Source organism: Ranitomeya variabilis, chromosome 1, assembly GCF_051348905.1.
Source record: "Ranitomeya variabilis isolate aRanVar5 chromosome 1, aRanVar5.hap1, whole genome shotgun sequence".
NCBI lineage: Eukaryota > Metazoa > Chordata > Amphibia > Anura > Dendrobatidae > Ranitomeya > Ranitomeya variabilis.
In genome coordinates this window covers 87,579,168-87,604,292 of record NC_135232.1, presented here as the reverse complement: position 1 = coordinate 87,604,292, position 25,125 = coordinate 87,579,168, and the positions used below count along the sequence as shown (strand labels likewise).

Below are 25,125 nucleotides of genomic sequence, written 5' to 3'. Positions count from 1 at the left end.
GACACATGTCCTCAACCCGTTGGAGTCCATCGACAATAATGGCATCAGCTTCATCTTTTTGTGATGCTCGCTTGCGTCCACGCTGCGATTGCAACCGGGCACTCACACCTGAAGCTACAGTGCTTCTCTCCCCAGATCGTGGCTCGCTGATGCCAGACACATCTTCAGCGCCCGTCTGCTGGCTTGGTTCTAGTGGAGATGGCTCCAGTTCCTCTGCCTGTCTAGGCGCGGCGGTACTGCATATCGTGCTGTAACCCACAAAAAAAAAAAAATTATTTTGCTTGAATTAAAACATTTTGTCTCGCACACAGACCTATTTGTACTTACGAGGGCTGAGACACAGTTTTTTGCAGAAAGAGCAATTGCTCGTAATGCACATACGGGGTCACCCGTTTGGCACCTGATCCGCTTGGTGGATTTTGACTGTTCCGGTAGTCACGGACAAAGCGGTGCCTTATGATTTCCAATGGGTATGGACCGCATCTGCTTTAAATTTAAAAAAAAAAAATTTAAAAAATATATAAATAGTAGATAGATAGTTCTTATATTGATAGTTTAAAAATTGTGTATAGTTAGTTAAGATAGTTAATATATAGATAGTAGATAGATAGTTGATAGATAGTAGTTATTAGATAGATGATAGAGAAATAGTTTAAGAAATAGTGTATAGATAGTTGAGAGTTGAGACATAGATAGTAGACAATTTAACATCACCAATATTTACCAATTTTTTTCTTTGAGGTTGACGACTTCTCCATGTATCGGGGATCGAAGTGAGAGATAATTTGATCCCACAACTTGCGGTTCTTCACGATGTCATGGTGGGAGCTGTCGCTTTGGTCCCATATTGAGGGGTTGGCTTCCACAAGGTTGATCAGTGTCTCGTTGTGAATGGTCAACGGCTCTTCGTCAACCACAATCCTTTTCTTTTTTTTGGCTCGCTGACTTGGACTATGTAAACACAAAACGTTACCGTATTTTTCGGACTATAGGACGCACCGGACTATAAGGCGCACCCAGGTTTTAGAGGTGGAAAATAGGGAAAAAAATATTTGAAGCAAAAAAAAGTGGTAAAATATTTAATAACATAAATAACATCTATTATATGTGGTGTTATTATATATAATAGTATGTTATTATGTTGGAAGCTGCGGGACCAGTGTGGTGTCTGTGAAGTACGATATGAAGACGCTGGAGGGTGAGTATAAGGGCTCATTTCCACATGCGAGGAACACGTCCGTATCTCGCATGTGGAAACCAAGCTCTGGCGCCGACACTTTGGAGCGGAGCTGTGCAGCCCCATGTGTTCCTATGCGGCCGCACGCTCCGCTCTGGAGTGCCGGCTCCACAGCTTGGTTTCCACATGTGAGATACGGACGTGTGCCTCGCATGTGGAAATGAGCCCTAAGAATGGGTGCACAGGGCTTATAGTGAAAGCACCACTCCAGCACTGCAAAATAACACTGGAGTGCTGCTTTAAAATCCCATGGGAGAACTATAACTCCCAGCATGTCCTGCAGATCCTATGACATGCTGGGAGTTGTAGTTCACCAAAGGAGTGGCAGAGTGCTTTATTGTGTTTTGTAAAGACTGACCTCTTAATTGTAACAGCCAGCCACACTGTGCTGAGGTAAAAGCTGGAGCATCCCATGGCTGCACACACAGAGCCCTCCCTGTTGTTGTTGCCTCTCCACAGCGCAGGACATAAGAGGAAGCTGCAGATTCTAGGTGGGAGTCTGAGGGACCTGTGATGATGTCAGTAGAGGGAGGGCTCTGAGCTGCCATGTGATGCTCCAGCCCGCCCACTCCTGACATCATCACAGGTCCTATTTGTGCACACAGACAGCTCAGCGTCCAGCACAGGCAGGTAGGCAGCGATCTCCTGGCCCCTGCTGCTGCCTCCTCCTCCCCAGGACACACAGATTCTCCCCGGAATCAGTGCTGGGAAAACTGTGTGTCCCTGCTTAAGTGCAGTATTCATTTGCTGCTCCCGGCTCACCGCTCAGCTGATCGGTGGGCGGGGAGCAGCTAATAAATATTCACTGCACTTAATCAGCGGGGCCATGTGGTTTCCCAGCACTGATTCCGGGCAGCGGGGACAATCCTGAAGTGGGATAACAGTGCGATCCCACTCGCTGCTGCCCCCCTCCCCACATGCTATATCCGTACTATAAGACGCACCCACACTTTCCTCCCAAATTTGGAGGAAAAAAAGTGTGTCTTATAGTCCGAAAAATACGGTATGTTGAAAGGTTCAATTTCACTTTATTGGTAGTTTGATAGATACATAGATAGATAGATACATAGATAGATAGGTAAAAAGATAGAATCGATACATAGTAAGGCCATGTGCACACGTTCAGTATTTTTCGCGGTTTTTTTGCGTTTTTTTGCGTTTTTTTGCTATAAAAACGTGATAAAAACGCGAAAAAAACGCTAACATATGCCTCCCATTATTTTCAGTGTATTCCGCATTTTTTGTGCAAATGTAGCCTTTTTTTCCGCGAAAAAATCGCATCGCGGAAAAAAAAGCAACATGTTCATTAAAATGCGGAATTGCAGGGGATTCCGCACACCTAGGAGTCCATTGATCTGCTTACTTCCCGCACGGGGCTGTGCCCACCATGCGGGAAGTAAGCAGATTATGTGCGGTTGGTACCCAGGGTGGAGGAGAGGAGACTCTCCTCCACGCACTGGGCACCATATAATTGGTAAAAAAAAAAGAATTAAAATAAAAAATAGTCCTATACTCACCTTCGATGTCTTCCCGCCTCTCCACTGCACGCTGTCGCTTCGGTTCCTGTAGCTGGTGTGCGGTGAAGGACCTGCGATGACGTCGCCGTCTTGTGATTGGTCGAGACCAGTCATGTGACCGCTCACGTGACCGCGACGTCATGGAAGGTCCTGCGCGCACACACCATCTATACGGAACGGACGCCGGTGAGGAGATCAGCTGTCTGCGGGTGAGTATAAGCATTTTTCTTATTTTTTTTTTTATTTTTAAACATTCTATCTTTTACTATAGATGCTGCAAAAGCAGCATCTATAGTAAAAAGTTGGTCACACTTGTCAAACGCTATGTTTGACAAGTGTGACCAATCTGTCAGTCAGTTTTCCAAGCGATGCTACAGATCGCTTAGAAAACTTTAGCATTCTGCAAGCTAATTATGCTTGCAAAATGCTAAAAAAACGCGAAAAAACGGAAAAAGAACACAAAAAAAAATGCGGATTTCTTGCAGAAAATTTCCGGTTTTCTTCAGGAAATTTCTGCAAGAAATCCGGACGGGTGCACATACCCTTAGGGTATGTTTCCACGTTCAGGAAACGCTGCGTTTTTGACGCTGCGTTTTTCCGCAGCGTCAAAAACGCGGCGTCCAGATGTTACAGCATAGTGGATGGGATTTCATGAAATCCAGACTCCACTATGCGTTAAAAAATGCATGCTTTTTTTTCCGCGAAAACGCATGCGTGGTGCGTTTTTTCTAAACGCAGCATGTTGCTACTATGAGCAAAACACGCAGGTACACCGCAGGTGACCTGCCAGTGACCTCAGGTGCAGTTTTGGTCAGGATTTTACCTGCATAAAATCCTGACCAAAGCCTGAAGCAAAACTGAACGTGGAAACATACCCTTACATAGATAGATAGATACATAGATAGATAGATACATAGATAGATGGATAGATAGATAGATAGATTGATAGATAGATACATAGATAGATAGATAGATAGAGCGAAAGATAGAGAGCGAGATAGATAGTGGACAGTTTATAGATATAGCAGATAGAAAGTGAATAGATAGATAGATTGTTGATAAATATTGGATAGAAAATTTCTAGTTTTATATTTACCACTGGCAGTTGTGGCGACGACAGACGGCGAGGAACCTTCTTTCTCTTGTGTCCTCCGTGTGCCACAACCTATTGTGTATGTAAATGGAAATAAATAAAATTACATTTCTTGGATCAATAAATTTATGCTTGCAAAACTAAAAATGTCTGCCATGTACCTTTGTGGGTTTTGCCTGTTTTTTTTTGGGGGGGGGCCTAGCAGCCTCGGGCTCCGAAGACTCCTATTTGCAAAAAAAAAAACATGATTATACACGTGCTTAGCTCAATACACTGGAGTTTCACAGAACTTTTAGTGGTTTTTTAAAGTGCAAGCCTACCGACTGAGAAGAAAAAACCGCAGACACGCTGCTGCTGCTGCTGCTTCCCTCACTATCCGACATCTGCAACAAAGCAATACATTTTTAGTACACACACATCCGGACAATACAGACTCCCATGATGTATACAGATATATATATATATATATATATATATATATATACAATTGTACTTACATTTCCTGTGATCTCTTGCAATACACTTTCTCTCTCACGTGCAGCAGGCCTCAGGAAAAATGTGTGCTAGGGACATTAATGGCCGAAATCATGTTTCCAGTCACATGACCACATGCACCACCCTCAAACGCTATTAAAACGTATGGTTCTATTTGGAAATTTTTCAAGATTTGCGTCTGGCTGCGTTTGCCATAGCCATCAATGGCAGAATTAATGCTTCAGTTAGTATTGCGTTAGCTTGGCCGGACCCAAAAACGCTGCAAGCCGCGTTCCAATGTCCGTCAGAAAAAAACGTTATGGGACAAACGCATGCCAATTTTGGCATGGGTCACGATGCGTCAGACAATGCAAGTCTATGGCCGCGTTAGTATGTGAGTTATATTACGTTTTCAGTACTTAAAAACGTGTCCGTTAGACGGACTCGACTAGCGCAATGTGAACCTAGCCTTACCCACAGGTACAAGCCCCCTGCACACAGCTCCTGCCCCCCATTCTGCATTACCCACAGGTACAAGCCCCTGCACACAGCTCCTGCCCCCCATTCTGCATTACCCACAGGTACAAGCCCCCTGCACACAGCTCCTGCCCCCCATTCTGCATTACCCACAGGTACAAGCCCCCTGCACACAGCTCCTGCCCCCCATTCTGCATTACCCACAGCTACAAGCCCCCTGCACACAGCTCCTGCCCCCCATTCTGCATTACCCACAGATACAAGCTCCCTGCACACAGCTCCTGCCCCCCATTCTGCACTACCCACAGGTACAAGCCCCCTGCACACAGCTCCTGCCCCCCATTCTGCATTACCCACAGCTACAAGCCCCCTGCACACAGCTCCTGCCCCCCATTCTGCATTACCCACAGCTACAAGCTCCCTGCACACAGCTCCTGCCCCCCATTCTGCACTACCCACAGGTACAAGCCCCCTGCACACAGCTCCTGCCCCCCATTCTGCATTACCCACAGCTACAAGCCCCCTGCACACAGCTCCTGCCCCCCATTCTGCATTACCCACAGCTACAAGCCCCCTGCACACAGCTCCTGCCCCCCATTCTGCATTACCCACAGCTACAAGCCCCCTGCACACAGCTCCTGCCCCCCATTCTGCATTACCCACAGGTACAAGCCCCCTGCACACAGCTCCTGCCCCCCATTCTGCATTACCCACAGGTACAAGCCCCCTGCACACAGCTCCTGCCCCCCATTCTGCATTACCCACAGGTACAAGCCCCCTGCACACAGCTCCTGCCCCCCATTCTGCATTACCCACAGCTACAAGCCCCCTGCACACAGCTCCTGCCCCCCATTCTGCATTACCCACAGATACAAGCTCCCTGCACACAGCTCCTGCCCCCCATTCTGCATTACCCACAGGTACAAGCCCCCTGCACACAGCCCCTGCCCCCCATTCTGCATTACCCACAGGTACAAGCCCCCTGCACACAGCTCCTGCCCCCCATTCTGCATTACCCACAGCTACAAGCCCCCTGCACACAGCTCCTGCCCCCCATTCTGCATTACCCACAGCTACAAGCCCCCTGCACACAGCTCCTGCCCCCCATTCTGCATTACCCACAGATACAAGCTCCCTGCACACAGCTCCTGCCCCCCATTCTGCATTACCCACAGGTACAAGCCCCCTGCACACAGCTCCTGCCCCCCATTCTGCATTACCCACAGATACAAGCTCCCTGCACACAGCTCCTGCCCCCCATTCTGCATTACCCACAGATACAAGCTCCCTGCACACAGCTCCTGCCCCCCATTCTGCATTACCCACAGATACAAGCTCCCTGCACACAGCTCCTGCCCCCCATTCTGCATTACCCACAGCTACAAGCTCCCTGCACACAGCTCCTGCCCCCCATTCTGCATTACCCACAGCTACAAGCCCCCTGCACACAGCCCCTGCCCCCCATTCTGCATTACCCACAGCTACAAGCTCCCTGCACACAGCTCCTGCCCCCCATTCTGCATTACCCACAGGTACAAACTTCCAGCACAGTTTCATATTCTTCACAGGTATAAGCCTCCCCCCAGTCCCCAATCATCCGCAGGTCCAGGCCCCCCGCATTCAGCCTCCTCCTCCTCCGTATTGTGACTGCCGCATCCCTCCCCAGAGACGTCACGTGGTGTCACCACAGCCAATAGGCGGCCTAAAGTCCTACAGGTACAAGATTCAAACTTCTCTCGTCTCCTGGAAACACAGCAGCACCGGGGAGACGCGGCCGGGCCGCACCGGGGACATGGAGCACCGCATCATAGGCCCGGGCCCGTACAGAGCGACCAAGCTGGTGAGAGCTGCGTCATCCCCGGGCACTGCCTGGTGTGAGGGAAGGAGCCCACTCGGGAGGCTGCATGGGAATGTCCGCTGTCCTCTGTATAGTGCGCATTCCTATACACCGTCCTGACGACTGTACACAGAGCTGTGGTGACGTCACAGTGTGTGTATGTATATATATATATATATATATATATATATATATATATATATATATATATATATATATAGGAACGCGTTGTCCTCCTGTGGTCAGCAGCAGATGAGGGGGGCGCAGGAGCAGATGAGGGGGACGCAGGAGCAGATGAGGGGGACGCAGGAGCAGATGAGGGGGACGCTGGAGCAGATGAGGGGGACGCTGGAGCAGATGAGGGGGACGCAGGAGCAGATGAGGGGGACGCTGGAGCAGATGAGGGGGACGCTGGAGCAGATGTGGGGGACGCTGAAGCAGATGTGGAGGGCGCTGGAGCAGATGTGGAGGGCGCTGGAGCAGATGTGGGGGACGCTGAAGCAGATGTGGGGGACGCTGGAGCAGATGTGGGGGACGCTGGAGCAGATGTGGGCACAGGAGCAGATGGGGGGGACGCTGGAGCAGATGGGACGCTGGAGCAGATGTGGGGGACGCTGGAGCAGATGAGGGGGACACAGGAGCAAATGGAGGGCGCAGGAGCAGTTGAGGGGGATGCTGGAGCAGTTGAGGGGGGCGCTGGAGCAGTTGAGGGGGGCGCTGGAGCAGTTGAGGGGGGCGCTGGAGCAGATGAGGGGGACGCTGGAGCAGATGGGGTCGCAGGAGCTGATGGGACACTGGAGCAGATGAGGGGGACGCTGGAGCAGATGGGGTCGCAGGAGCTGATGGGACACTGGAGCAGATGAGGGGGACGCTGGAGCAGATGGGGGGCGCAGGAGCAGATATGTGGGGGTGCAGGTGCAGATGAGGGGGGCAGCACTCTTCTTGTGATATTTACACAATGTTTCATATTCCATAGTGTCAGGTCTGCGCTGGCTGCGGAGCCTCAGGTTGTGGCACTGTGTAGTAGGGTTGAGCGACCTTTGCGTTTTTTAGAATCGAGTTGGGTTTCGTGAAACCCGACCTTCTCGAAAGTCGGATCGCGTGAAATCGGACGATTCTAGTCAAAAGTCGGGTTTCGGATCGGAACACGAAACCCAATGCAAGTCAATGGGAATTATATTTTTCTCCCTCACTCCCTCTCTCTCTCTCTCTCTCCCCCTCTCTCCCCCTCTCCGTGCAAAGCATATGTTGTGTTTCACTGCGGAAATCGCTGCATCCCAAACGGTAATATGGCTCTATGACGCCGCAGAAACCAAGCCGGAACCTATGTCATCACGCTGCCCACACTCCTTCATTGGCTGAAAAAATGGCACGAAACGCGACTTTGGCGCCAAGATCGCGTACCGCATGGCCGACCCCACACAGGGATCGGGTCGGGTTTCATGAGAGGCCGACTTTACCAAAAGTCGGCGACTTATGAAAATGACCGATCCGTTTCGCTCAACCCTACTGTGTAGTATGAACGTGACACTTAGGCCCAGATTCGTCATTTGCAATTTCTTGAGGTCAATTTACTACTTTTTTAAAATGTATTTATTCTTGTCTTGTGGTGTTTAAATTCTAAAGGTGGTCTCACACATTACTAATGTCGACGGTCGGATGGCTTTTATGCTACTTTTGATCAAAAACAATATTACTAAGAACTCTGTTATTTGAATGCACTTTTGCTTATTTAGTTACAGCAGAGTTTTTGCTAATTTTTTCTGTTGTAGGTTTTGTATGCTTTATGGCCAATGTGAACATGCGTTTATGTGCTGCATGTATACCAACTGAAACCGAGCTCAATTTTTTATTTATTTATTTTTTTTTTTTACACATTACTAATGGTGCAATAAATGGACGATTAAAACAATACAATAGTTTCCTAGGGGAATGTGACAAGAAGTAATGTATCGTCATCTGGAAGAAGTGGGTAGATGCATGAATGATCACCCTTCCATTATATTATCTATAATGTGGATGCCTCATTTTTGTAGTGTTTGCTGAGGCTCCAGCGTATGTCTGTCTGATGTGTATGGCCACTGGTTTTTATTATTGGGATGTGCGCCCTTCCTGTGATGCCAGAGATAGGAGTCTTGTGATTTCTTCACTCAAGGGTTGTAAAACTGTTGTATAAATGGAGAGAGTCAATGAACATGACATGGTCAGATCCTTTAGTTTAGGCCGGTTTCACACGTCAGTGGCTCCGGTACGTGAGGTGACAGTTTCCTCCCGTACCGGAGACACTGACACACGTAGACCCATAAAAATCAATGCATCTGTTCAGATGTCATTGATTTTTTGCGGACCGTGTCTCCGTGTGCCAAACACGGAGACATGTCAGTGTTCGTGGGAGCGCACGTTTTACACGGACCCAATAGAGTCAATGGGTCCGTGTAAAACACGGACCTCACACGGACATTCTCCGTCTGGGGTCCGTGTGCGTGCCGGAGACAGCGCTACAGTAAGCGCTGTCCCCCCCACATGGTGCTGAAGCCGCGATTCATATCTTCCCTGTAGCAGCGTTTGCTATAGAGAAAATATGAAGAATAGTGTTAAAAATAAAGATCCATGTGTCCGCCGCCCCCCCACCCCCTGTGCGCCCCCCCGCTGGTCAGAAAATACTCACCCGCTCCCTCGCTCCTTCCTGGTCTGGCCGCGCCTCCTACTGTATGCGGTCACGTGGGGCCGATCATTTACAATCATGAATAGTCGGCTCCGCCCCTATGGGAGGTGGAGCCACATATTCATGACTGTAAATGATCGGGCCCACGTGACCGCATGCAGGAGAAGCCGCGGCCAGACCAGGAAGGAGCGACAGCCGACGGGGGACCCGGGTAAGTATTTTCTGACCAGCGGGGGGGCGCACAGGGGGTGGGGGGGCGGCGGACACATAGATCTTTATTTTAAACACTATTCTTCATATTTTCTCTACAGCAAACGTTGCTGCAGGGATGATATGAATCGCAGCTTCAGCACCATGCAGAGTGGGTACCACACGCTCCGTGTGGTACCCACTCGCCATACGGGCGGCACACGTGTGCCGCACGTATGGCCTCCGTGAGTTCCCAGGCACACGGACACGGATAACTCCGGTACCGATTTATTCCGGTACCGGAATTATCTGGACGTGTGGGACAGCCCTTATACTGCAAGGTGGTCACTGTGAGGTGCACTCATTTCCTGTGTGTGTGTGTGTGTGTGTGGGGGGGGGGGGGGGATGGGGGAAAAAAATAAATATATATATTATATTATGCACTCGTCACAATCTTTCACTCAGTTTTGCAGCTGAAAGAACTGTTTCACACTCACGTTCATTCCCAAAAAAGCACTTATTGAGCGGGCACCATCTGCATAAGAAGTATATTTATGGGGATCTCCACCTGCATACTATTGTATAAGTGAAACCAAACAAAGCAAAAATGTATGCATACAAACTGGGATCACCACAGCAATTAAGATCTGGTTGGTGTTCCCTCAATAAAGATACTTTTTGGATAAATTCTTAATTGCTGTGGTGATCCCAGTTTGTATGCATACATTTTTGCTTTGTTTGGTTACACTCACGTTCATTGCTGCAAGCATGGCAAAAAAAATGTTGGGAAGCAACTCTTTGCAACTGCGTTTTCTGGTCATGTTGTGGTTGTTCTGTCTGGTCGTGCCTCGATGGTCAGCTCATTTATGCAGTCATGTATCTGCTCTCTCTACTTTTGACAGTTCCAACTTGACAGGTTCCCTTTTAGGAAATCTGTCAGAAAGTTTTTATGTAATTTGAGAGCAACATAATGTAGGGACACAGACCCTGATTCCCAGTAATGTTACTTGGCTGCTTGTTGCAGTTTCCATAAAATCAGTGTTTTAGCAGCAGGAGATTATCCCTAGAGGACTAGTTGTCTAGTGCCATTTAGTCCTCCTCCTCTGTGTAACCCCCCCATCACTGATTGGCAGCTTAATTTCAGTGGCCACAGTATGTTGTCAATTTTTCCAAAGCTGTGTGAAAGTTGCAAATCTTTTGCCCCCCAAAATTACAACTTTTCATAGCGTTTTACTCCATAATTTTGCCGTAACTGCTCTGATGAATCTCGGCTGTTGTGTTTACATCCAGCGCTGCTGGAGCTGAAAACGGCTGCTCAGTGGGGGTGCCATGTGTCGGCCCTCTGATCGAATATTAGTGACCTGTTCGAAGGATGGATCATCAATATCTTAAAGGGGTTATCTCATGTTATTAAATGGACAAATTGTATGCAATTTACCTCTTATTAATAATCCTCTCCAATTCCACAACGTTATAGTCTAGTGCTTATTTCCTAGGCAAGGAGCTCGTGATTACAAGCTATATAGCTTGCAAGCAACGCTCTGAAGCTGGCCGGATTGCTGGGCACCTTCAGTCATCTGAGACCACATAGTTCGGGCCAGGAGCACAACAATCATCTGATGGCCGTTCTTCCGTGTAGATGACATGTTCCTGGGGTGGAGGACACTTCTCTGGACCAGTTGTGGTTTGGCGATTTCCTGTCACTAATCATACCCTGGTGTCTCCGCAGATTCTTGGCTGTGAATCCTCCACTTCTGCTATTACAAGTTCCTGCACGTTTCTAGTGTTTCATGTATTGTGTAGAGGAATGTGTTTTATGCCTCTTAAATGTACAGGCTGATTGACCCTCTTATGTGTTGCATTGGAAAAATACCCAAAATAGTCCATGAGCCAAGAACCAAATTTGACGATATCGGTACCAAGCGGAGTGACTAATTCTCTTTGGTATTTTTAGGTAGATGCATGTCTGTAGTTTATTTTTTGATATGATAGCCCTTACATATACGTAGCTTATTAACCCCTTCAGCCCTAGGCCTATTTGTACCCAAGTGCCTAAGCCAATCTGACCTGTGCCACTTCATGGGCTAATAACTTTGGAACGCTTTCACCTATCCAAGCCATTCTGAGATTGTTTTCTCGTGACATATTGTACTTCACGTCAGTGCTAAATGGGAGTCAATATATTTTACCTTTCTATATAAAAAAATGCTAAATATTCGGAAATTTTGGAAAAATCGGCAATTTTTTAACTTTGAAATTCTCTGCTTTTTACAAAAATACTGATACCCCCCATAATAGTTATTAATTTACACTCCCCACATGTTTACTTCATATTGGCATCATTTTGAAAATGAAACCTTATTGTTTTACGACGTAATAGGGCTTATAGTTTTATGCGCAATTTTTCACATTTACAGCAAAACCCACTTTTCAAAGGACCAAGTCACTTCTGAAGTCACTTTAAGGGGCTTACATAACAGAAACCACCCATAAATTACCCCATTTTGCAAACTACACCCCTCAAGCTGTTCAAAACTCATTTTTAAAAACTGTTAACCCTTTAGGTGTTCCACAGGAATTTTAGCATGAGCCAAGAACCAAATATGACGATATCGGTACCACCCGGAGTGACTAGATGTAGTATTTGTAACAAAATTTAATCCAAGTTATGTAAATACACACTGAACATGTCATGTGCATATATATATATATATATATATATATATATATATATATATATATATATATATAATATATATATATATATGTTACTCCATAATATCTTCAACATCGGACTCTGAATCTGACTGTTGTTCTACTGGCTCGTCTTCAGTACCCTTGTTCTGGCATGTCTGTAATCTGCACATGTCTGTGCACTTCAGGCCATTGCTGAGGCAAGTACACTGAGGAAGTTCACATGACCGCACACACTTGCAGGACAGTAGCTGTATAATAGCTTCTGGTGCTGGTGCCCCTTGCATCCACTTGACAACAAGCTTTCCGTCGTTATCTATCATCCAACCGCAGTCTGTTGGGTTTGCAACCCATGGCTGGCTCTGCAGACTTCTCCTCCAGATCGCAGCCTGGTAGTTTGCACGCAGTGCATGCATGAAAAGGCAGTCCTGGCAAGGAGGGAGTTGACTTGACTCTACCACTCCACGTCTGGCACAGAACAGCTGATAACGGAGCCTGTTTACCTCAGTTGTTTGGGTAGTTGGCAGGTACATGTGGCAGGTGATTTCCTGTAACTTCTCAAAAAGTTCGGTAGACACTTCCCATGAACGACCAACTTCCTGAAAGGCATCCTGGTATGTCTTGTTCATCTTCAACTGCTTGAGTGTCGTCATCTTCCCACGGCCAGCGAATGCACTGACGGTGTCACAGCCTGTAAATGCATGCATACCAATCAATGAATCACATACGCTGCCTCCCAATGTTCGGCTCAGAGTGGTGATATCCAGGAATCTTGTCCGGTTCTGTGTACCGCATTTCTGGAACAGGTGGGATGGGATTTTGTGGCACATGCCCAGACACAGGACCATGACATCAGTATCCTCCGAAGTGATGATGACCGACTTGTAACCAGATTCTGCTGCATGAAGAGCATGGAGAAGGAGGCGTGTGTCTGCTTCTTCTTGATTTGACTTAAGGTCAGCAGCCTCTTCCCACTGTTCTTTGGTGATCTTAAAGCAGAGCTGCTCACATGTGACATACAGCTCCTTCTCCTCAAGCTTCTCCCTGTGGTGTTTCGCCTTCCATTCTTCTACCAGAAACTTTATGAGACTTGCCTTGTTGGAGGAACTACTTAGAAGCTTTTTCCACTGCTGGATGTTGTGCCCATGTTGAATGTTCTTGAAATGGATCCCTGTGCCTTCATATCTGTTGACTCTTTCTGTATCTTTGATGGATGTCTCCTTGTAGACGTCAAAGACAATATCAATGCGCTTGCTCTTAGCACCCTCATGGATAGCGCGACTCATTGCTGTGCCTGCTAGCTGGCCAAATGTTGCATTGTTTCCCTTCAGTTTCTGAACCAGGCTCATCCCATCAATGATGGTTGCAGAGGGCTCGGGGATCACTTCTGCAGGACGAGCATTCCTCTCCAACTCCCTTGCGAGGGCAGCCTTGTTGGTCTTGCGGATAGACCCATCACCATTGGCAAGTGCCCATGGCAATGGACCCAGGGGATGAGTCAAGACATCACTCATTTGTAGCTTTCTGTTCTCAGCTACAAGTATCATCTGGCCAAATAGGTTTCTGTCAGCCTTCAAAATTACCTCCTTGCCAAGACCTTGTCTGCGTGTCTTCATTTGGATGTTAGAGAACGTTTTAAGTTTGTTCTTCGTCATCTTGTCATGAAACAATGTAGTTGGCTTATCGGTACCCAAACGCTCATCCTTGAATGTTTGATATGCATCCTCTCCTATACTGTATGCCCCTTGAAGGTCTTTGGCTACATCTGGTGGTGCTACAGTCGCTGTTGACAAACTGATAAGTTCACCATTATGCTCTTTGTTGAAGGGGTTCACCCAACCTGTCTCCAGCAGTTGAACGAAAGATTGGACATCGGCTTCATCTCTTCTAATCCTAGACACCTGTAGGTCTGAATGGCTGAAGTCAGTATATTGTTGGCCTACCAGGGCCCTCAGCTGCCTCAAGTACATACTGCGGTACTCTGATGTCAGGTAGAACCTGGAAACAGCTCCAACTTTGAGGCTGAAGCCTTTTGTGCCCCCTGGTGTCTGGGTGTCTTTGTTGATTGTCTCTTCAATGGTCTGGTCCACAGGAATTCGTCCAAAAGGATTCTTGCTACCGATCTGGACCGAAAAGCCACCTTGCATGAAGTATTCATGGACCTCTGGGTGTTCTATGGGCAGCCGAGACATTGTGGCATAGTAATAGGTTAGGTATCGGGCATAGTTGACCTTGTCATAGGCAAAACACCATGGTATCATCTGTCGGATTGCTCCTAGGTGAAGCATCCAGTTGCCTTCTCTTGAAGCTCGAACCAGGGCCAGCATGGTCTCGACCATGTCCAAGTATGACATCCAGAATGCTGAGAGTTGTTCATTTCTGAGGGTCTCAAGATAAACTTGAAAGAGCTTCAGGGTAAGTGTGCAAGATTCATTATCCAAGAGCTTTTCGAAGGATCCCTGCGACACACTGATGCGAAAGTTTGTGATGTTCTTCAGTGTTTCATCCAGATGGTGAAGGTCCCTTGCATGGTTTTCTTCTAGCCATGGAAGGAAGTTTTTCCATGCAAGCCTCATAAGTGCTTCATAGACCAGCTTGTGTAGTCTCACTGCTCTGTTGTACCTCCGGCCGTCCATCACTCCAGACACTGATCCTTCAGCGATTACACCGGATTCAACACACAGATCTCTAAGGCCTGCATCCTGAAATCTGTTCCCTATGATAGAGAGGAGATTACAGATTGTGTGGAAGACACCCATTCTAATTATAATGTTCTTGAACTTCTCCTGTTTCCAGATAACCTCGGCAGCTTTGGCATAGAGTGCTTGATCAAACACACACACAATTCTGTTAAGCTTCAGGGTCTGCATGATGGCATGTGTTTGCTCCAAGACTTCATTCACAGTGGACATGGCTGTTGCAGGAGCATTGATAGTGGGCAGGTAGCTTACAGTGTCCTGGGCCACTACAATGTCGCTGCGGATTTTTATGTTGAACCCAGTCCAACTGCTGGTGGTCTGATCCTCATGGTCTGACATTCTAGCCAGAAGCCAGATATGGTTTTTGGTTTTTGAATCCTGGACCTCCTTGGTAGTGTTAACATTCGAAGTCTCAATCCTGGGTGGCTCTCCCCGCTGCCCAACATTGTATATCGGTAGCATTAATTCTGTCAGAGTTATGCTTCTTTTCTTCGACTTGGTTACATCTGGCAGGACTTTCTTTGTCACAGAGCATGCAACATTGGACTGAACAGCAATGCCATTGACTCTATGAGATGTACCTGCTCCACTTAGTGTCTCCTCAAGTCTGTCAATGTTATCCCAGGCCAGGGTTGTGAACACACCTGGGTAGATACTTGCTGGCATTGGGATGTCATCCTTTGAACATTCCAACTTCTGGATACAAAGGGCTGTATCGATCTCCTCAGCCATTGAATATGACACACAGTGGCCAAGACGATTCAGAGTTCGAATCAGTTCTGTATTGCCGGTCAAAGACTTAACTGCAAAGGATAGCAGTACGTGCTTTGGTGGCTTTGTCTTTCCATTGGTAACAGCAAAAACCAAGTCACTGCCGAAGGATGTGGCAAGACGTTGAGCTCTTTCACAGGTAGTTTGGCACTCACAATCTCCTGTAAGCAGGGTTTGCAGGAATTGAGTGACTAATGCAGGAACGACATTCTGATCTGTATTGGGAGGCCATGGCTGACTCACATCTTGCTTCTTGATCTCATTCCTTAGCTGCATTGCTGCTTTGGTTACGATATCTCCAGAGTTAGCAGCTCTTGCTTCTTGCAGATCTTTTGTCATGCTGTGTACTTGCCGGACAAGGTCGTCCATTGATAGGCTACATGGATAGACTAGAAGCTTACCTTTCTCATCTGAGAGAAAGCGGAGTGATTCCCCAATCTCTGTTTCAAGTTTTCGTCGAACATGTTTCTTTGTCGATGGTTTCAGTTGGATGATACCACGGGATATCATTAATCTCTCAAGCCTAGATGTGAGGTTTATCATAGGCAGTACTTCTGGGTTTGGGAACAATTTAGTCCTTATATACAAGAAGAGTTCTTCAAGGGCCTCTTTCTCTGCCTCTTCGTAGCGTACTTCCTCGCTTTCGACCTGATTTTCAGCTGCACTAGACCTACAGGCCACTTGGGAATCATCTTTTGTGAATAGTTTGTAGCACGACTTGTGGTAGTGCCCCTCTGCAGCAACAAGGTCTCTGCTAAGTAAACCAAGTATTCTCTGTGTGCCTTTCCTTATCGCTGCTCTGCGGATCGTCTCATCTGCTCGTAGCTCAACACACTGGACAATTGGCTCCCTTGTTTGTTTTCCTTTTAGGTACTTGCTTGACTTCTCACAGAAGATACATACTTTGGCATACACCCTGCTATCACTGGGGGCACCCCTCGGTAGCTTCCTCATGGAGATTTTGCTTGCTGTTTCGACATTGACACCCTTGCCAAGGATAGAATCCAGTGACTTCTTCATTGTAAAGATACTACGACATTTACGGTGATATTGTATGTGTGGTATTTCTCCTTCTTCAAGGCCCTTAGCTGCTACCAGGACTGATTCATGCTGCCTGATCTCTGCAGCCCTAAGCAATGTTTTCCAGGAGTCCAAATCCTTAAGGGACGCCAGATCATCGCTGTCATCATTAGAGCAGTGTATGATACAGTCGATCCGTGATTTCTTCCTTGCTGGTACTTCCATCATGCCGTTAGATAGTCAGTAAACACCTGCAAACACAAAGAAAAACATTAAAATTTTATTTACCGTATTTCCTGGCGTATAAGACGACTTTTTAGCCATGAAAAACATGGCTCCAAGAGGGCGGTTGTCTTATACGCCGAATACAGCCGCCGGGGGGAAAGGCCGCCGCGCAGGGAAGGAGGAGGCAGGGGCCCACCTTCATGAGGCGCTCGTTCTTAGAGCTGGGAGCGCTGGTGCTAGGTGACTGTTCCCCCTCTCTCCACAAGTTCCTTACCAGCAGCAGCACACAGTACAGGACTACAGGACCTGTGGTGATGTCACGGCCATGTGATCAGTCACAAGCCTGGGAGGTGTCAGCCTCTACAGAGGGAGATAGGAGCTCTGCAGAGAAGACCGGAGAGTCCTGTTCAGCACAGAACGTGTATGTGTCAGTGTGTGTGCGTGTGTTGGGGCACCTCAGGGTGTCTTCAAATGTGACATAGCCCCCTAGATTTCTTCCAGTAAAATTTGCACTCCAAAAGTCATTTGGCGCTCCTTCCCTTCCGAGGCCTGCCGTTCCCCAATACTGCAGTGTACGACAACATATCGGGTGTTGTTGTGTTCGGGAGAGATTGGTGAACAAATAGTGGGGTGCATTTTTTGCTGGTACACCTCTTAAAAATAAAAAAATGAGCCTAAAATGACACCTTCATGTAAAAAATGCACTTTTTCCATTTTCTCAACCAAGTGTTTCCAACTACTGTGAAACACTGGTTGGGTCAAAGTGGTCACTATACCCCCTAAAAGATTCCTTGGGGGTGTAGTTTCCAAAATAGGGTCACTTTTTGGGGTTTCCACTGTGGGGGTACCTCAGGCAGCCTTCAAATGTGACATGGCCCCCTAGATTTCTTCCAGTGAATCCGCCACCCAAAAACCACATAGCGCTCCTTCCGTGTTGAGCTGTGCTGTGTGCCCATACTTTAGTTTACGAGTACATGTGGGGTGTTTCTATAAACTGCAGAATTAGGGTAACCAAGTTTGGGTTTGCCGTTAACCCTTGCTAGGTTGCAGGTAAAATTGGATTACAATGTAATATCTGGAAAAAAAATGAAATTTTGAAATTTCGCCTTCATTCTGCTAAAATTCCTGTGGAACACCTAAAGGGTTAACAGTTTTTAAAAATGAGTTTTGAACAGCTTGAGGGGTGTAGTTTGCAAAATGGGGTAATTTATGGGTGGTTTCTGTTATGTAAGCCCCTTAAAGTGACTTCAGAAGTGACTTGGTCCTTTGAAAAGTGGGTTTTGCTGTAAATGTGAAAAATTGCGCATAAAACTATAAGCCCTATTACGTCGTAAAACAATAAGGTTTCATTTTCAAAATGATGCCAATATGAAGTAAACATGTGGGGAGTGTAAATTAATAACTATTATGGGGGGTATCAGTATTTTTGTAAAAAGCAGAGAATTTCAAAGTTAAAAAATTGCCGATTTTTCCAAAATTTCCGAATATTTAGCATTTTTTTATATAGAAAGGTAAAATATATTGACTCCCATTTAGCACTGACGTGAAGTACAATATGTCACGAGAAAACAATCTCAGAATGGCTTGGATAGGTGAAAGCGTTCCAAAGTTATTAGCCCATGAAGTGGCACAGGTCAGATTGGCTTAGGCACTTGGGTACAAATAGGCCTAGGGCTGAAGGGGTTAATAAGCTACGTATATGTAAGGGCTATCATATCAAAAAATAAACTACAGACATGCATCTACCTAAAAATACCAAAGAAAATTAGTCACTCCGGGTGGTACCGATATCTGGCCCGGCTCATGGACTAAAAAAACATTTTATCATGAGGATTTTGCTTAAATGTCGGATAATGCCACAGAAGTACCGCAGCCTAAGCTCACATAGGCATCCTGCTCTAACAAGAGCCAAGTCTGTAGGGATATGAATCCTCTGGCTGTAAACACCACTGACCCCATTCACTGACAGCAAAGGGAGATCTTAGAAAAAGTGAGACTTTTTAATTTCTGCAATGATTAATCAATAATGACCAATATGTCTTTATACTAATGTGATGAAACACAGAATAGCCCCCCTACATATACAAAAATGCAGCTGGTGCAGTGTGTATTGTATAGCTGACATCCTGCTGTATCAGCCGTGATCAGTGTAGCATCAATCATGGCCCTTTAACCCCCTTGAATAGTGACAATGACATCTAGATGGGTTGACAGGTGGAGGAGGCTACGTCTTTAAAGACTGGGGTCCCGATGGTTGTCATGGTAACATGAGGCCACAGTGTGTACCGGCTTGTTAGAATGTTAGTGAAAATAATATAATTATTAATTCCGTATTGGGGTAACTCCTAGGAAGCACCTGAAAAGTTTATTTTTTTTTATTTATTTTTTTTAACAATATCATCTTTGGGTGATATCAAATATATATAAACCCTCAGTCACTACAAAACTAAATAGGTCCTTTTATGAAAAAAAAAAAAAAAAAAAAATTACCATAAATTTTATGCAAAAGAGAAAAGAATTACCACAAAACTTTTAACACCTTAATATCTAATCAAAATAAAGGAACTGTCTGGTTTAAAAATAGTTGGAATGTTGCAAAATGTTTTAAAAAATTTGTGACGTTTACAATATTTTTTTTTTAAATAAACACAAAACATCGACCTAAATTTTCTGCTAGGATAAACTAATATGTGTCATGAAAAATCTAACTCCGAATCACTGGGACATATTGAAACATTAGAGTTATTGCTACATAAAGTGACGTGTCAGATTTTGAATAATTGGGCTGGGTAAAAGGGCTTGTCCTGTCCAAAGTGACTGCAGACTTGTGATTCCTCCCAGCGCACACAATGCACGCTGTGAGGATTCGCCAGCACCAGGAATGGTGGTCACGTTACCGCATGTATGCAATATGCATATTCCTGGCCAGAACCCGAATAGACATTTTCGGTCGCGCTAAGCACAAGCGCATTGTGTGAGGCCGGGAACAGTCTAGTCGGGTTCTGGTTGGGAGTATGCATATCGCATACTTTCGGTAACGTGACCGCCGACATCGTCAAATCCTCACAGCTCACATTAAAGGTTGTCGTGGAGGGGTCTTCCTCACCTTTTCACAGTAAGGCTAAGTGCACACGTTGCGGATTCATGTGCGGATTTTTCCGCACCGTTTTTGCAAAATCCTCAATGCGTTTTACCTGCGTATTTACCACGGATTTCCTGCGGATTCCACCTGCGGATTCCTATTGAGGAGCAGATGTAAACTGCTGTGGAATCCGCACAAATAATTGACATGCTGCGGAAAATAAACCGCAGCGTTTCCGCGTGGTATTTTCCGCACCATGGGCACTGCGGATTTTGTTTTCCATAGGTTTACATGGTACTGTACAACGCATGGAAAACAGCTGCAGATCCGCAGCAAAATCCGCAACGTGTGCACATAGCCTATAGGTGTGTGATTCCTGGTCGTGCATCTGTTGGGGCCCACATTGATTCTGAATGTATGGGTCCTAAAGTCCCTTTGTGTGATTGCAGTGGCAGGGCGCATGCATGGCCGACACTATAGGTAGATTATGTTTATTTTTTTTAATCAGTATTATCAGATGCTTCCTTTAATTTCTTAAACTCTTGAACGACTTTTAAGCTCGATTTTGGACAAAAGAAAATTCCTTTGGAAAGGAAAAAACAAAATTAAAAAACTCCAACCTCCTTTCTGCCACGATTGTGTTTTTATACAATAGTGTTGTAAAATGAATGGTAAACTTTTTTTCTCTTTCCATTTACCACTAGGAAAATGTAGATTAGTCTGACATATAATTGATGAGTTCATCTTCCTTATCTTTACAGCGCACCCACTATATAAACCATAGTGACCCTTGCCTCTAACAATGTGTGCTCCATGACCTTCTGACGTCTGTGTATACATGGCTCCACAAGCATTGTATACATTGAGTCTTCTTTGTGTATGCCAGTTTACATACTGATCCAGCAAACTATTTTTTATTATAAGCTGGCGACTACCTTCTAAGGACAGGCTCTCCAAATGAAGCAGTCATTTCCCAGAGTAACGTGTCCGTGTATAGTAGATCGCTGTATGCAAATAGTCTCTTCAGAGAGAAAAAGAAAGAGGACAGGAACTCTAGTGCCACCTATTGGAAGTAGTAATCTTTGAAAGTCAATACTGACTGTTTAAAGGGCATTGTCACATGAATTCGAATAAGATGCCAGACCAGAAACTCCATTGGCAGACACTTGTTTCAGGATATTGGCCCCTCAGCAGTGCAAAGCATGAGAACTGGTTTGACTGAGTGAGAGGCCTTTAAAGGGACACTGTCACCTGAATTTGGAGGGAACAATCTTTATCCATAGGGGCGGGGTTTTCGGGTGTTTGATTCACAGTTTCCTTACCCGCTGGCTGCATGCTGGCTGCAATATTGGATTGAAGTTCATTCTCTGTCCTCCATAGTACACGCCTGCGTAAAGGTACCTTCACACGAAACGACTTTGTAACAATATCGCTAGCGATCCGTGACGTTGCAGCGTCCTCGCTAGCGATATCGTTTAGTTTGACACGCAGCAGCGATCAGGATCCTGCTGTGATGTCGCTGGTCGCTGAATAAAGTCCAGAACTTTATTTGGTCGTCCGATCGCCGTGTATTGTTGTGTTTGAAAGCAAAAGCAACGATACCAGCGATGTTTTACACTGGTAACCAGGGTAAACATCGGGTTACCAAGCGCAGGGCCGCGCTTAGTAACCCGATGTTTACCCTGGTTACCAGCATAAAAGTAAAAAAAACAAACAGTACATACTCACCTGCGCGTCCCCCAGCGTCTGCTTCCTGACACTTACTGAGCGCCGGCCCTAAAGTGAAAGTGAAAGCACAGCGGTGACGTCACCGCTGTGCTGTTAGGGCCGGAGCTCAGTCAGTGTCAGGAAGCAGACGCTGGGGGACGCGCAGGTGAGTATGTACTGTTTGTTATTTTTACTTTTACGTTGGTAACCAGGGTAAACATCGGGTTACTAAGCGCGGCCCTGCGCTTAGCAACCCGATGTTTACCCTGGTTACCCGGGGACCTTGGCATCGTTGGTCGCTGGATAGCGGTCTGTGTGACAGCTCCCCAGCGATCAAACAGCGACGCTGCAGCGATCGGCATCGTTGTCGCTATCGCTGCAGCGTCGCTTCGTGTGAAGGTACCTTAAGGCAAGATTGGTGCTCCCTCCCTTCCAAGCCCCGACGTGCGCCCAAACAGTGGTTTACCCCCACATATGGGGTACCAGCGTACTCAGGACAAACTGGGCAACAACTATTGGGGTCCAATTTCTCCTGTTACCCTTGCAAAAATAAAAAATTACTTGCTAAAACATAATTTTTGAGGAAAGAACAATTATTTTTTATTTTCACGGCTCTGCGTTATAAACTTCTGTGAAGCACTTGGGGGTTCAAAGTGCTCACCATACATCTAGATAAGTTCCTTGGGGGGTCTAGTTTCCAAAATGGGGTCACTTGTGGGGTGTTTCTACTGTTTAGGCACATCAGGGGCTCTGCAAATGCAACGTGACGCCCGCAGACCATTCCATCAAAGTCTGCATTTCAAATGTCACTACTTCCCTTCCGAGCCCTGACGTGCGCCCAAACAGTGGTTTACCCCCACATATGGGGTATCAGCGTACTCACAACAAACTGGGCAACAAATATTGGGGTCCAATTACTCCTGTTACCCTTGTGAAAATAAAAAATTGCTTGCTAAAACATCTTTTTTGAGGAAAGAAAAATGATTTTTTATTTTCACGGCTCTGCGTTGTAAACTTCTGTGAAGCACTTGGGGGTTGAACGTCCTCACCACACATCTAGATAAGTTCCTTGGGGGGTCTAGTTTCCAAAATGGGGTCACTTGTGGGGGAGCTCCAATGTTTAGGCACACAGGGGCTCTCCAAACGCGACATGGTGTCCGCTAATGAGTGGAGCTAATTTTCCATTCAAAAAGCCAAATAGCGTGCCTTCCCTTCCGAGCCCTGCCGTGCGCCCAAACAGTGGTTTACCCCCACATTTGGGGTATCATCGTACTCAGGACAAACTGGACAACATTTGGGGTCCAATTTCTCCTATTACCCTTGGGAAAATAAAAAAATTCCGGGCTAAAAATCATTTTTGAGGAAAGAAAAATTATTTTTTATTTTCACGGCTCTGCGTTATAAACTTCTGTGAAGCACCTGGGGGTTTTAAGTGCTCACTGCATCTAGATAAGTTCTTTGGGGGGTCTAGTTTCCAAAATGGGGTCACTTGTAGGGGAGGTCCAATGTTTAGGCACACAGGGGCTCTCCAAACGCGACATGGTGTCCGCTAACGATTGGAGCTAATTTTCCATTCAAAAAGTCAAATGGCACGCCTTCCCTTCCGAGCCTTGCTGTGCACCCAAACAGTGGTTTACCCCCACATATGAGGTATCGGCGTACTCAGGAGAAATTGCCCAACAAATTTTAGGATCTATTTTATCCTGTTGCCCATGTGAAAATGAAAAAATTTAGGCTAAAATAATTTTTTTGTGAAAAAAAAGGACTTTTTCATTTTTACGGATCAATTTGTGAAGCACCTGGGGGTTTAAAGTGCTCACTATGCTTCTAGATAAGTTCCTTGGGGGGTCTAGTTTCCAAAATGGGGTCACTTGTGGGGGAGCTCTAATGTTTAGGCACACGGGGGCTCTCCAAACGCGACATGGTGTCCGCTGTCATGATCTCTGCAGGCAGAGATCATAGCAAGCCTATAGAGGGACAAGCTCTCGGAAGATGGAACTATACTGACCATGAACTAAGCCTGCCGCGCAACTAGAAATAGCCAGGTAGCATTTCCTATTTATCGCTAGATGCCCAGCTCTGGCCTAAGACCTAAATAGCTAGCAGAGGGAAATATAAGACCTGGCTCACCTCTAGAGAAATATTCCAAAGAAGACAGTAGCCCCCCACATATAATGACGGTGAGTTCAGATGAAACAACAAACGCAGCAGGAAAATAGTCTTAGCAAATTTGAGGTCCGCTTACTAGATAGCAGAAGACAGATAGTATACTTTCATGGTCAGCAGAAAAACACTAACAAAACACCATCCAGAGATTACCTTAAACTCTGGCATTAACTCATAACGCCAGAGTAGCAATCCCTGATCAACGAGAGCTTTCCAGACACAGTAACAAAACTTCAGCTGTGAACTGGAACAAATAGGCAAAACAAAACATGGACAAAAGTCCAACTTATCTAGTAGTTGTCTAGAAGCAGGAACAAGCACTGAGAGGCATCAGATAACATTGTTGACCGGCAAGAAACCACCAGAGAAATGAGCTTAAATAGCGACACCCACTACTGATGGAACCAGGTGAAACAGGAAAGAGGATGACAAGTCCAATTCCACAAGCGGCCACCGGGGGAGCCCAGAATCCAAATTCACAACAGTACCCCCCCCTCAAGGAGGGGGCACCGAACCCTCACCAGATCCACCAGGGCGACCAGGATGAGCCCTATGGAAGGCACGAACAAGATGAGAAGCATGAACATCAGATGCATTGACCCAAGAATTATCCTCCTGGCCGTAACCCTTCCAGTTGACCAGATACTGGAGTTTCCGTCTGGAAACACGAGAGTCCAAAATTTTCTCCACAACGTACTCCAACTCACCCTCAACCAACACCGGAGCAGGAGGCTCAACTGAAGGTACAACAGGTACCTCATACCTGCGCAATAACGACCGATGAAAAACGTTATGAATGGAAAAGGACGCAGGGAGGTCCAAACGGAAAGAAACAGGATTAAGAATCTCCAATATTCTATAAGGGCCGATGAACCGAGGTTTAAACTTAGGAGAAGAGACCCTCATAGGGACAAAACGAGAAGACAACCACACTAAATCTCCAACACAAAGCCGAGAACCAACACGACGATGACGGTTGGCAAAACGCTGAGTCTTCTCCTGGGACAACTTCAAATTGTCCATAACCTGCCCCCAGATGTGATGCAATCTCTCCACCACCGCATCCACTCCAGGACAATCCGAGGATTCCACCTGACCGGAGGAAAATCGAGGGTGAAACCCCGAATTACAGAAAAACGGGGACACCAAGGTGGAAGAACTGGCCCGATTATTGAGGGCGAACTCTGCCAATGGCAAAAAAGCAACCCAATCATCCTGGTCAGCAGAGACAAAACACCTCAGATATGTCTCAAGGGTCTGATTAGTCCGCTC

At 46.3% G+C, this 25,125-nt stretch overlaps 1 protein-coding gene and 1 long non-coding RNA gene across 2 annotated transcripts in view; one reads left to right on the top strand and one right to left on the bottom strand.

The window, feature by feature from the left end:
• Positions 1-428: 428 nt before the first annotated feature.
• On the bottom strand, positions 429-3,928 carry LOC143793738 (uncharacterized). Its single transcript, XR_013220230.1, has 3 exons — positions 3,851-3,928; positions 725-951; positions 429-486 (listed from the first exon to the last, which is right to left on the bottom strand). It is a non-coding gene; the product is annotated as an uncharacterized LOC143793738 (long non-coding RNA).
• A 2,539-nt stretch (positions 3,929-6,467) lies between these two features.
• Positions 6,468-25,125, top strand: part of DEPDC1B (DEP domain containing 1B) — a 100,566-nt gene continuing 81,908 nt past the window's right edge. The window contains exon 1 of the mRNA XM_077285875.1: positions 6,468-6,638. Coding sequence (XP_077141990.1) covers positions 6,591-6,638 — 48 coding nt within the window. The 5' untranslated portion in view covers positions 6,468-6,590. The remainder of the gene's footprint in view (positions 6,639-25,125) is intronic.